This window comes from Macrosteles quadrilineatus, unplaced genomic scaffold (genome assembly GCF_028750875.1).
Source record: "Macrosteles quadrilineatus isolate MER2022 unplaced genomic scaffold, UCM_ALF_1.0 Scaffold_4__1_contigs__length_99947679, whole genome shotgun sequence".
Taxonomy (NCBI): domain Eukaryota; kingdom Metazoa; phylum Arthropoda; class Insecta; order Hemiptera; family Cicadellidae; genus Macrosteles; species Macrosteles quadrilineatus.
In genome coordinates, this window is record NW_026542597.1 from 66097766 (window position 1) to 66112068 (window position 14303).

At 37.3% G+C, this 14303-nt stretch overlaps 1 protein-coding gene across 11 annotated transcripts in view; it reads right to left on the bottom strand.

Moving 5' to 3' along the window:
* Positions 1–14303, bottom strand: part of LOC128991291 (protein transport protein Sec16A) — a 63625-nt gene that overhangs the window by 43494 nt on the left and 5828 nt on the right. For 10 of the 11 annotated variants that reach the window (XR_008490627.1, XR_008490626.1, XM_054414057.1 and 7 more), the window contains exons 3-11: positions 9813–11333; positions 8732–8867; positions 8165–8328; positions 7676–7944; positions 7066–7205; positions 2999–3188; positions 2140–2334; positions 1343–1429; positions 255–332 (exon numbers count right to left, since the gene is read on the bottom strand). Coding sequence is in view for 9 of the 11 variants with exons in the window: in XM_054414057.1 (XP_054270032.1) it covers positions 255–332; positions 1343–1429; positions 2140–2334; positions 2999–3188; positions 7066–7205; positions 7676–7944; positions 8165–8328; positions 8732–8867; positions 9813–11333 (2780 nt within the window). In the remaining 2 variants the exon portion in view is untranslated. The remainder of the gene's footprint in view (positions 1–254; positions 333–1342; positions 1430–2139; positions 2335–2998; positions 3189–7065; positions 7206–7675; positions 7945–8164; positions 8329–8731; positions 8868–9812; positions 11334–14303) is intronic. The other variant, XM_054414055.1, reaches the window with a different exon arrangement.

Consider the following 14303-nt stretch of genomic DNA (forward strand, 5'->3'; position numbering starts at 1 on the left):
GTATAAAATTCAGACAGACGCGCGACCTCGCCACACTTGTCGCTACCCCTAGTCACACCTGTGGCTACCTCAAGCGACTGAGCAGTCGCGGTCGCGAGCCACTAGAGTGGCCACACGTAATAAGGCTCTTAGTAAATAACCCCCCAGAATTTGAGATTCAGAATAAAATTTCTATGGATAAGGATTCAACATTTGGAACCTCACCTCAAGTAGAAAACTATTTACATTCCACAACCAAATAAAGCTGTACCCACCTGTTTTCCCTGTAGTAATAAGGATCTTCTTGATAAGGCTCGTAATATCTCCTGTCTCTGTCCATCGGACCTAGTCTCCTGTGAGGACAATCACCACAGCAAGGTTATCCAAGCAACACACGGCACGTCAAACAAACTGTCAGAGTGTCTACAATACTTTGCATTACGTACATACAACCTCCACTACAACTAGTGGTTTGTGATTTCTGAAAGGCAGATCTACGGCGATTGATTTTGTTGTCGTTTTAATGCCAAAAACATTTTGTCATTTAACGCTTTATGGAAAAAGCGGAAAAGCTCTGAATTTTTGTGGATATGTCGGGGATTAAATCAGTTCGCCTCCCACCAAAGTGTGACGCAAAACACAAGACTACCAACTCATCCATATTGAATATTCAAACATGTATTTTGATGTATTAGTTATCTTATTTACTTTTTGAATTTAAGTTTTTGATCCATCACGATCTAAAAGAAAACTCAATTTACAATTGTCCATACTTTGTAATGAAAAGAACGTTAGTTCTGTAGATTCAAAGATAATGTTAGATAACTTTATAATAGGATTAGAATAATGATATTAAAAGTGAAACATTTTGATATTGTTCACAGCAAAGATTCGATGCTATAAGGCAAAAAAATTAGATTTCATTTTAAATAAAAATAAATCCACATGAAGAATAAGTAAACTAGAATTAATTTGTATGTAATTCTATTATCTACCAATAAATTAAATACCAAATTTAGAAAGCAATATTAATATTGTTTGGTTTTAATCTATTTTAGATCTTGATTTTTTAACACAATTGTGTCTTTATTTGACACAAAATTCATCATAACCGAAATTTTGTATAGTAGACACTCTGGAAATCACACTTAGGAAGCAAACAAAGGATCAACACTCTCAAAAACAGTTTCAAACCAATAAACCAAAGGCAATTTGCTGCAAACCAATTCAGATATTTTACAAGGACAAGAATCACTTTGAAAAATAAACTGAGCAAAAGTTGGTCAAGAAAAAAACAAAGGCTAGATTGGGCTGAATGTGAGCTAGACTCAACACAAAAGTTTGATAGTAGTACGTTGCCTACCTGGGATCCTCTCTATAGTACGGCTCTTCTCTATAGTAGGACTCTGGGCTCCTCCTGCGTCTGTCTCGCTCCCGAGGTCTGTCTCGTCTGGGGGAAAATTATTCAATGATGATATTTTATAGAGTACAGTACAAGCATGTGACTTAGACCAGATGGATGTAGAATTTTTAGGAAAATTGCGTTCTATCCATGCAAGTGTCCACTGTGATTTCTCAAATATAAGATACTGAAGCTAATTTGTTCCAATGTATTTCAAATTTAATGGTAATAATCTTTACTAACTTATTGCATATTTATTGGATATTGACCTAAAATTGTTATATTATTTTCTGTTAATTTGAAATGCTGAAAGCAATATTGAACGATTAATGGTGATTTGTATTTAGTGGATGAAATACAAAAATAAAAGAATTTCAACTATTTCATTACAGAGGTCCTTATCGAAATCCAAGCCTCGGGAGTCATATATTAAGAGCCAGTGATATATTTTTGCCTTCCCCTGATTATAATGTGTTAAGTGACTAGGGTCTGCCACCATATGTTAGGATAACAGACTCCCCAGGATATCTAGACTGTGCAAATTACCAACTACCAATGACACTAACCACCAGTGTCTTTGTATTTTTATTTTATATCTTATATCATATGATTTATTTTCACTTTAGTTTTGACACTATACGTCACTGACTGTGAATCAGTATTTATCTTGTCTCACCCTTATTTTTGCCCCCAAGATTGTCTCCCGACAGCTGACACAAGATGTTCTACTGTTTAACCACAATGGTTTACCAACTCACCTATCTCTCTCTCTACGCTCCCTGAAGTCATCCCTATCATAGTCCTCATGGTCACTCCTGTACTCCGGACTGTGGTTGTAGCTGTTGTCCCTCTTCTTCCGGTACTCCCCTCCCCTCCTCTCCTTACCCCTCTCCCGGTACTCCCGCTCACTAGAGTAGTCCCTCTCTCTCTCCTTCCTGTCGTCATCATAGCTGCTGCAACCACAACATTTGGTAGGTAGTTAATATGTGTACGATTTTTTAAAGTAGTTTCTGGAGCTAAAATCTATAACATTATTACTTTTTCAGGTTGTCGATTAGAGATAGTTGAAACGTAGAGCATTTGGCATTTTCAATTACTTTACATATTAAAAATATTAAATGAGTGGCAGGCCCGTGGTTTACATAAGAGACCCTATGGGCCCGAGTGATGATTTGTGCCCCTCTTCCCCCTTCATTTCAAGGCAGTTGTTTTTCTTTCTTGTGCTTCCAAACCACCTAAAACCTCATGGGCCCCTGCGCTCGGGCCTATTGACTAAATTTAAATAGGTCCTGAAGAATGGCTTTAAATTGTTTAACTTGACATCTCATCTATAGACCAACTGACACTAATTTCTTTTTGCACAAAAAGAACATAATTTAATGAGCCTTCCACAATCAAAACTCTATTTCTCCTCTTGATTTGAGTGATGCTACAATTCACAATAAGTGGTTCTTTTCTGTAATGCTAGACTAAAAATTAGCAATTTCAGAAATCGGTTATTGACATCGCCACACTCTGTTGGTGGTTAATCCAACTACGTTTATATTCTAAAACTAGATAGTAACATGGGAAGGGAACGTTTAATTCTACCAATAGTCAATTATATCATCCACTTACTCTTTGCGGTGGCGATGTCTCCGTCTCTCCGCTCGGTTGTAGTCGGAGTCAGAGTCGTCCTCCCTGTTGCTACTCTTCACCGTCTCTTTCTCTTTCTCACTCTCCGGTTCTCCGTCCTTCTCTCTGAACTGTCCGACCACCATCCGCTGCATCCCCGTCTCCTCCACTCTCTCCCTCTCCCCTGTCTTGGCTGCAACACACATCAACATTGATTAGGATATAAAATAGTCCTCCTTTTATGCAATGCCTATAAGCAAACCTGCAAGTCAACAATTATTAGGTCATTGTGACCCATGTGATATTTTTTATTTCCTTTATGTAATACCGCAATTAATTTGTTGTAAATAAAGAATTTCTCTCTCTCTCTCTCTCTATTATTATCTAAGATAAATAGTTTTTTAGCTTCACTGCTCCATTTTTTAATGTACTTCCAGACTTATATTTGATCTTTTGTTCACTGTGCGCTTTATGTTAAATGATAATTAAGATTTTATGTCCCTGAGGTGCCGGGTTTATATACAGCAAATCAACAATTGATTTTATCTAGGTGATAATGCTGCGACCCCTGGGCCTAGCCTGAAGTAAACAGTCTCGGTTAGAGCCTAGCGTCGTAGGACGTGAATGTATTAAGATGGGACACAAAAAAATTGCATATGTTCCAAAATTTGACAGTCATATTCAAAAATTAAACAATCAAGCTAAAAAAATAGTCATCTGAAATCATAACCAATGCAGGGAGTAACTAACATTTGAAAAATATTCATACTTTACCAGTGCATTAGCAAGGAACTTGTTTGTATCATCAGGTCACATTTTTATAAATCTGTAAAGTGTTTCCTTTACATTTGGTCTAACCTCAATTATAGTGTTCACTGTTGACTAATATCATTGACTATTGGATACAGAAGTTGTATTATTAGTCAAAGCTAATATTTAAAGAAACATTATTCAATACAGAGTAGTTAATTTACAGAAGTGGTTGTTTCTATACTTGTAGTTGTTGAATATTGTAAAGTTAAACACACTTCAATTTACTTGTGTGTGTTCAATTACATGGTTTCCAAGTACAGTATAACAGTTTGGATAAGCTGTAGTAACTAATTTTCCATGGTTTTAGTATTAGTTTTAATTGAATCACCTAACTTGATATTGTTCTGCAACTTCATTGGCTCAACCAGGGATGAAAATCGAATAGTGAGTTTTTTAACAACATCATATTATAATAAAATAAGTTGTCATAAGTAAAAACCCTAACAATTGTGGTTGAATTTTGTATTTTTTTTATAAAGTGATGATAATTCCTTAATAACAATAGAAGAAGTAGGGCCTTATCAGTTTAGTTCATCAAAATATCAGTATTTTTTTTTATTGCAAACATATAAAGAGAAGTAGCTAAGTTTAGAAACAACTAGATAATTAACATTGCAAACTTCACTGGATAAGCCTTTAAACATAATAATCATGTTTCTTAAATTTATATTATTTATTTTCTACTTTCATGCGTAAAAATCCTTTCTATAATCTGTGCTTCATCATCATTGTTTTAAAATGAACAGAAACATACCGTTCCATTCCATCCAGAGAACTGCCTTCACTGAGACACACATTATAAAGAGCTACTGATAAGATAACAAACCAGTATCTATAGACGTGGGAGAAAAAGACAATAAGTATCAACATCACACGTCTTGCAGGAAAAGCAACAACTCAAACAAATTGCATGGCTGATTGGCAAAAATTTAAAAATGTGACTGTAAAATCACTAAAAGATATACAATCTTTAAAAAATGTACTGGAAGTTTATCTGAATTGGAAAAGGGTCCACGCTATCTCAAGACAAAACAAAAACTTTACGTTATACACAAACGTTTAAATATTCCACTGTCACTGACAGTTGAAAGGTATAATTTAGGAAAAATTGGATTTTTGTTAACCGTTGAACGTTTATGTAGTTTATCTTTCTTTCAAACTAAAACCATCCTTGATTGAAAGTGCTGTAAGAGACAGTGAAATATTTTAATTTTTGAGAATAGTCCCAGGTGCTTGTGTATCCTACACTGCAATGAACTATTTACTACTAAGATAGGTTTGGCATCCTAACAAAGAACCTAGGCATCTGTGCCATTTTGTGTTATTAAATACAAGTTAAAAGTGTGTGTTTTTAATATGATTTCAAAAATAAATGCTAGAATCAATCGGAAAAAGCTTAAGAACATTAGGATCCTAAAAAAGATTTGATAGTACACTACACAAACAATGTATGACTAAAAATGGGAGATGATCGTGATGTCGCTGCGATCGTAGATTACAGCCATGATGTCACTGTGATAAGTGTACGATACATTATAACAAATTTGTGATTACTACAGCAAATAGTACTGTTATTTGTAACCATATCAGTTTAGTTTACATTTGTGGCTGAAATAGATAAATTTACATAAATTGTAAACAATTGATTTTAAAAACTGTCAATTAAAGGAACTAGGTTTTCTCTTATTTCAGGGAAATTTTCACATTTTGTGCTTCACTCTTTGAGTAACTACACCAGAAAACATGCAGTTTACAAAAATATCTTATTATTGGCGTGATTACAAGTACACTATAAAATCTTTTTTCAGCTGATCCATAGGGATAATTTACAGGGGAGGTATCATCTTATCTTATCATAGTTTAGAGTGTGACTACTTTCATTAAGGTTGGGCTGGTGGTAGTTTCCTAGATCAGTTAATGTGATAACTCATTCAGTTTTTACCAACAGCTCTTTACTGATGAGTTCAGTTAAACACCATGGTTTCAACTACAAGTAAAATTAATTGTTGGTAAAGTTACCACATAATCATAAATAAGTAAATATGACTTAAAGAATGTTTATATTATAGTTTTTCACTTTTCTATAACATTCCATAACTTATACAGGGAGCGGCAAAATGATCTGACGGTTTTCTTTGCCGCCCTGTCGAGCGAATGAGTGGCATAGGGTGGTGAGAATAGGGGCGTTACAAAGCCAACGTGTGGACATTTTTAGTAGCCATGGAGCCGTGGGATAGCTGAGCAACATGTATTTGTAGTAGAAGTGTTTTTAAAAGTGGAAATTCCTGTGTAGCTGTTCAGTACACGTTTCAATGTGGGTCCAAGGGGAAAAGTCCCAACTCAAAAAAACCATTTTGCTGTGAGTAGGTAACTTCAGAGCTACTAGTTCAGCATTGAAAAAAGCCAACAGTCTGTCCAAGTCCAAGGTCAGCCCGGACGCCAGAGAACGCTGAGAGAGTAAGAGAAGCTGTGGAAGTTAGTCTTAAGTGGCCTAAACGTTAATAAGCTGCAGCTCTGTACTTGTATGGCCGATCGGTAGAAGAGTATTATAATACAACCTGCATTTCCATTCATACAAAATGGCAATTGTGCAACAGTTGAAACCCAGTAGTTATGCAAAGCGCATCTCTTTTTCAGAACAAGTAGTGATTGATTTTCTTACATGTATCAACATTTTCATTATGAGCGACGAATCACACTTTCAACCACAACATACAGTCTTCCTCACTCTCTTTAGTTTCACACCACGTAGTCAGATTTTAGTTTCAATGCTGAACTAGAAGCTCTTAAGTTACCCACCCACAGCAAAATGGTGTTTCGAGTTGGGACTTTTCTTCTTTGACCCACATTGAAACGTGTACTGAACAGCTACACAGGAATTTCCACTTTTAAAAACACTTCTACTACAAATACATGTTGCTCAGCCATCCCACGGCTCCATGGCTACTAAAAATGTCCACACGTTGGCTTTGTAACGCCCCTTTTCCACCACCCTATTCATACACCACTCATTCGCTCTACAGGGCGGCAAAGAAAACCGTCAGATCATTTTGCCGCTCCCTGTATGTTTCCACCTCAATATATTCCACCAAGCAACACTACAAAATGGCGACCAGCGGCACCCCTGATGAGAAGTGCTGACCAACAAATATTCATTATATCTCAGTGGTGACAGTGAAATGCTTTAACTTTTCTATTCAGGTAAGTTTGTTATCCTACAAGGGAGAGGGGAGTGTGGAGTGGGGAGTGTGTATAACCTGTGACATGTTCCGTGCTTGTGCTGGTCTCAGAGTTGATCTGCCCCAGCACCAGTCTGTGCAGACCAGGAGGTGGTTGAGAAACAGACTCCTCAGCATCAATACCAGGACCCACATCATGTCTGCTGGTTTCCTGCCCACTAAAACACCAAAAGACAAATAGTTCAGAAGATTTGATCTGTAAAACTTTTTAGCCTTTTAGATGAGTGACTGCCAGTGTTGTGGAATTTAAAATAATTTACAACAACAGTTGGGTCTAGAATATTGTGAGAGAGAATTAATCCATCAACTAACCATTGAGATGGGTACATCAGGTAGGTGTGCATTTTAAACCAAATATGAAGTAAGGATGTGTGTAGAGAATGGTGTTATTACCAGAGTCTAAAAAACAGGCTACACATCTCTGAATTCCTATTTTACTGCAACCTTTAATTGTTGACTAAAGCAGTTAGGTGACTGCCTAAATCACGGGACAGAAAATTAGTTGCATGTTACATCTGCTGTAAGTGATCACAAACATTGTTTAAAATTATTTCACTATTAACTAAATGAATGTTGACACTACATTCCCTAAATAAGAAAATAGGATAAAAAATTTTATCATCACTACCTGTTAGACATGCCAGGGTCTGTTGCATCCATCCCCGCTCCGGTCACCATCCTTTCATCCTCCACGTCTCGAGGGAAGCTGTCCTCGTGTTCTGACATCCTGCCAGGGACCATCCTCTCAAAGTCTGCGCTGGTGTTGTTCTCGTCATCGCTCAGCTGACCAGGAACCATCCGCTCTTCCTGCTGTCCTCCGGGCACTAGCCGCAGAGAGTCCTGCATCTGGTGACCAGGAACCATCCGTTCATCTGGAGCATTCTGCTGTCCAGGAACCTGCAGTCATTTGGATTTAAGTGAGTTACAACTTTTTGCAGTGTCTACTTCAGAAACCCTGCAGTCTTTTGAGGTTATATTATAGGGTTGAATTATTAACCTAATGCTTATATATAACACATTAAGAAAGAAATAATGGATACACAACTGCCACTACAAAGTCTTAGTTAGTTCCAACATCTGGAATATCTGGTTCTATGACAAAGCATTTGTAAATTACCATTCTCTCCATGGTGATAGGTTCTGGTGATGCGCTGGGGGTCGGTTGTCCAGGAACTAGTCTCACAAAGCCCCCGCCACCACTTGGGGGCTGTCTGTGGGGCACAGAGTCTGTCCCTTGCCCCGTCACCATCCTGTGTAGGCCAGGCGGGGGTAGAGCCTCACCTGTACACAACATATGTTTATGTAAAAGAAGGTTTTCAACACCAGAGAAGAATTAAATATGTACTGTTTGACCATAAGAAACACATCCAATGTGGACATTCATTGCCAGATGACCGTTTTGTAGGTTATGGCTCTAACGCAATGTGTGAGAATAAAGTGTGGAAATGGGGTACATAAGAGACGAATCAACTGATAAATGTTGTTTTTACTAGGTCTATTCTCTCGTGACACGTGAACGGGAAGGACGGAATAGAGAAATGCCAGATGTGTGCCGAGACTACTTAACTACAATAACTATTTGATGTAATGCGGACTTTGTAAAGTTTAGAGAAAGAGGGTCCTCCTAATTATATAATGTAATGTGATTAGAACTAATTAATTGATACAATTGCCCGACACTGACCTTCATCATTATTGTCCACCTCTGGTGTCGTCTCCTCAGGTCCGTTGGAGTCCACCAGTTGTCCAGTCTCCAGGTATTGGTTCCTGTCTAGCTCACACCTCGGGGCGACCTCCTGGTTCTCCCACCCAGTACTCCACTGAAACCATACACCTGTGTAAGCGAATCATTCTTGTGGTTACTGGAAGGTTAATGGTTTTATGTCCCACCACATCCTAAGATGGTAGGTTCAAGGCTGAAACCATTTTCACATTACTTCAGGCTAGGTCATGAGAGTTGCGGCTTTATCAATTAGACGATCCTTTCATGATTGACAAGATTTGAACCCAGGATCTTAAGGACCAAACATGTGACACCACAGACCAGCTCGTTCTCCCTAGGTATAGTAGACCTAATCTTAACCGAACGCTGGTTACGGGGCCGGATCTAGGTATCCAAAAGGTCAGTTATAACGTAAAAAACTAGGTACATCAATGCTTGGTACGGTATTCAATGTTTTCTTCTATGTACTGTCAAAGCAACAAGTAACAATGAAGTTATCAATGTACATGTAATTTCTGTTTTTTTCCCATTCTCTTTGGATAAAAAACTCAGTTTTTTGGCCAACATTCAAAGATTTCAAGTGCCAGACTTAGGGCCTATCTCTAAAGTTTATGTAAATTTACAGGATATTCAATGTGTCAATAAATATAAGTACCTATGTGACTAGTGTCACTTATAGTTGCTCACTCTTGGACTGTTTAGTTACAAGGGCTACATTTTTTGTTAGAGATTTGATAGTTTAATTTATTAGCAACTTTAAATCAAAATGTGGTTTTTATTTCCAGTTTTTTAATCAATAAAAATGTTTACTACTTTTCATCATTGACTTGACTTGACACAATGTTGTGTGAACTGTTTTACTGGTTACTGGTTCTTCTATTCATTTGTATGTTTAAAACTTCGAGAATTAGAATGACTATGTTCTCATTTACATGAATACAATAGTCATTCAAATGCCATTCTAGTTTCTCCTACAGCAAACTATACAATTCAAACTTCGCTGAAAAATAATAAACTCAAAAAGTCAAAAATCATCTCTTACCGAATCAATATTATGAGTGGAGCTAATTTTCATCTGACTCATTTTTTTATGAAGGTTTTGCAAATGCTCTTCGTTGTCAGGCACAGTTTCTTGGTTGTCCGGAATGTTATTTTCCTCATTATTTTCCACACTGAGCTCTCTTTGTACCTCTTGCAGGTTTTCCGCTGATGATCTTGACACATCTACTTGGCTCACTGGCGTAACTGTGCTCTCAGGAGGGGCAACTTCTATGTTTTCTACCTCTTCAACTGTCATGTTGGTAACAGATTCACTCATCGTGTCATATCTCTGTTCAGTATTGTTGGTAAATGCACTCTGATCGTAGTAATCAGTGGGTTGTTGACTCAGTGGTGTGTTTTGGTCATAGAAACTACCAGTAATAGAATGATCTTGAGACTGCAGATTGTTTTGGTCAAAGTAGTAGTTGGATTGTGGTTGAGTTTGCTGTTGTTGAACGTAAAAGCTGTTGCTTTGTTCTAAAACAGGCTCTGGCTGGAAGTATTGGGAGTTCTGGACCATATTTTGATTATGCTCTGGAGGAGGTGGCTGGTGATAGGGTTTTGACTCTTTGTTCTGTGCATGCAAAGTTTGAGAAGGGAAAGAGTGTTGTTGAGGGGGGAGTGGATGGCCTTGAGGAGGAGGAGGGGTGGGTTGAGGAGGAGAATGAGGTTGAAATGGAATAGACTGAGATTGAGGAGGGAGAGAATGAGACTGAGGGGCAGAATTAGGTTTAGGAGAAGCAGAATGAGGTGGTAGAGGGGGGACGGAGTAAGGTTGAGGTGGACCAGAGTAAGGCTGGGGAGGAAAAGAATTTTGAGGAGGAGGAGTAGGTTGAGGAGAAGGAGAATGGGGTTGAAATGAAACAGGTTGAGAGGGGATTGAATGAGTCTGTGGAGGACCAGAATTAGGTTTAGGGGAAGCAGAATGAGGTGGTAGAGAAGGAACAGAGTGAGGTTGAGGGGGATAAGACTGGGCTTGAGGTGGAACAGAATTTGACTGAGGCGGACCAGGATACGGTTTGGGAGGTGCTCCGTAATTTTGAGAAATCGAGCTAGGTGGATGAAAGTAAGAAGCAGGCGTAGAAGGTGCAGGGTTCCTATTCACAAAGTTTTGCGAAGGGTAAGGTTGGGGAGCAAACTGATAGTTTTGACCTTGATGCACTTGTCTTTGAGACGGATTGTACAATGGCACTGAAGGTGGCCCATGATTTCCGACCAAATCGATGTTTTCAAAGAAGTCCGAAGCATTAGAGACTTGGTTGTACTGCTGTTGCACCATGCCCCGCCCACTTGCGAATGTGTTCAGCTGGTCGGGTATGAGGTCTGGAGTGCCATGTGGCTTCTTGTCTGGTGGCCTCTGATAGTGGGATGGCTGGGGTGGATGGTTTGGTATCACATTAGGAGCTGTTGTCTGAGTCTGACCCCATCCGTTGTTCCAATCCTCCTGCTGGCCTGAGTTGTTATCTTCCCAACCCCAGTCCCACGGGTCTGTGCTCTGCCGTCCTGGCTTAGTTTTCGGAACCTAGAAAATTTTATTTATATATTATAATAATTCTCTAAAAAAATATACCTAATAAGAACCATTCTCTAGCAAAAAAAAAAAGAACTAAGAAGTTGTTTTGCTACTAAAGAAATCTGTCCAAAAATGTAGCAATTTGAAAAACACATTAGTGAACCATAGCTAAAAAAAAGTATTATTGTTGAAAAAATACTTAAAAGTGGAAACAGCTTTTCTCAAACATGGTGGTAGGCCTATATTAATTGTAACTTGTAAATTAAATAAATTTAAAACTTGCAACTCAAAAAGTCAAATGATGAAATCTTACAATAAACTCTATATGGGAGTAAATCAACTCCCTTCAATTTATTTTATAATTTAGCCACCTTTCATCGGACTTGACTGCCTGTTGAAAGTCAGTCACTAAAAATATTTGTTGCACATTAACTACAGTCAATTGCTTTTAAACACTTATAGTATAGTACCTAGACTGTTGGCAAAGTTAATCAAAAGTTAAAATACATCAACCATCAATATTTCCCTATAACAATTTGATAAACATAAAATAGAAACATGACGAATCCATCAACGAAACTTCAGTCATAGATTTAAAACATTTGACTGACAACAAACAAACGAATCAAATTAATTTGAGTGTGTCATTACAACATAATAAGTTAGCCTACACACCTATGTTGGGGGAAGATGTTTAAAAGCAATGTCAACAATCCAGATGCAAAACTACAACTGAGCAATATATCGCCGCAACCACACGACGCTATCAACTGAACAAACACACTTGATTGTCTGGCCAAACACCTTACTGACTATTGAACCACGCCATTAATTACTGTATTGCATCTATTTATATTTAATCATTCATTTCAAGTTCACTGTTGTAACATTGGAAATAATCTCTTATTAACTGTCAACTATCAAAAATAGAAATCATTGGTTGATATATAAATGTTTACAGAGGCAGTACAAAATATGTTGTGTTAAAAAAACCCACCTAATCTTGCAATCCTGTATAGTTACACAGGGTTGTTGAAGTTAGTGTCTTTATCAGTCTATAAGGAAAGTAGCCTATGTAGTCAAAAAAACCCCGTAGCAAAACTGCATACTAGACACATTTTCAATAGCTTAATAAATAAAATGTTAATGCAAACAAGTATATTATTTTCCTTATAGCAAATTTACACTTAGACCTAGTCCTACACCTAATATATTATATTTAATCAATAAGTTGTGCATCTATGAGACAATCCATTTTGCTTCCCCTGCCTGTGCTCGGAAAATATTCGTCACCAAGAGCTTTAGACTTCAACTTTAGCTTGACAGTACTTTTTGCACTAAATGTTATCTCAAACTCAATTAAACAAATAAAAGTTGCTATGTCCTATCTTAATGTTTCTTTCTTGATTTTTTCAGCTAGGTTGGCATAGGGTACTTTTTATCACGCAAATATAATTTTTTTCCTACCACATTTTTTAGACTAACTAACGCTATCATTGTCTGTCATTATTGTTCCAATGAAAAATGTTTAAGAGGCTGGTTATTAAAAATAATTTTTAGCTGTCATTTTGTTGTTAGTGGTCCGATTTATATTTTCTTATGACAATTTTAAATGTTTAGTTTTTCCAATACCTGTAAAATGATATGAATGTTGACTAGATACTTTTAATTGACTACGCCTTTAATTGGGTAAGCCTTTAAGTTGTGGGTGAGTCGGTGGCTGAGTCGGTAGCTTCGCAGACTTCGGGCCCAAGGCAGTAGTGTCGTGGGTTCGGATCCTGGTCACTGCCACTAACTTTTATCAGTACAGTTCACCTATGTACTGTACCGGCTCACCCCTTGCTTTGCTGGATACGTTCCACGCACAGATCTGTAGTCTATGTGGACGGGCAAATGTAAGGTTAAAAGAGGCCGCCAAACTCTTACAAAAAAAAAAAAAAAAAAAAAAATTGAGACTTTTGAGCTAACCCCTACCCCCACTACCCCTAAACGCAAAATTAACCATAATTATTGTAGCCTCTCATATCTAAGAAGGTTGTCACAAAATGATTTTAAATATCTCAAATAGTTTAAAAGATAAGTGGGGTGCAAGTTACTTTTTAGACATCCTCATGGTAAATTGGATTATTACTGGTTCGATGTTTGTTTTCTTTATGTCAATCGTTTAGTTTTGTCAAGACCTGTAAAATGATACCAAAGTCGAATATACTTCCCATTTGAAAATTTTGAGCTACCCCCTCCCCCACTCTTAGGACAAAATTTTCAAAAGTAACCATCATTATTGGAGCCCCTCGTATCTAAGAAGGTTATTGCAAACCGATTTCAAATAAATTATATTGGGAGTCAAATAAATAAATTTGTTGTAGGGTATTCACAAGGGTGTATGTTAAATTTTACGATTCCGCCAATAATTGATGTTTGGCATTTTAATCAATCACCAAAGATGGATTTTTAAACAAACTCGTCCTATGGCTAATCTTTATAATTTTATCTGACAAGATCAATCCAGACATCTGGTCAACGATCGCCAGTTGGTAATGGTAATACACAAATTACATTTAAAAATAAACGGTACTGTATCAGCAATTTGACACATATTTTCTCCCATTTGCTTGTCAACAACCCTTATAAGCGGTGGCTTGGAGTGAAAGTAACTATGGTTTTTATGGGGAATATCAGAAAAGTTAGCCTAAAATAACTTTTGAACCACAATTTTTACAGCAATGGGGGTCGTAACACTATGTTTAGTTAAATTAGTCGTATGTTATTATTATTTCATGGTATGATATTTATTAATAAGATGTTAATTTATTTAATCCCTTATTCTTATCAGTTAAGGGAAACAATTATCAATATCCCTCTCATTCCTGGGCTGCAGCAAAATCTAATGATCTGTGGGTCCCGAATGTTTTAGGCAAACCAGGCTAGCAGTTGACCAATGAATTTTTTATTTAAGCTTGTGTTGGTTAATTTAAAAGG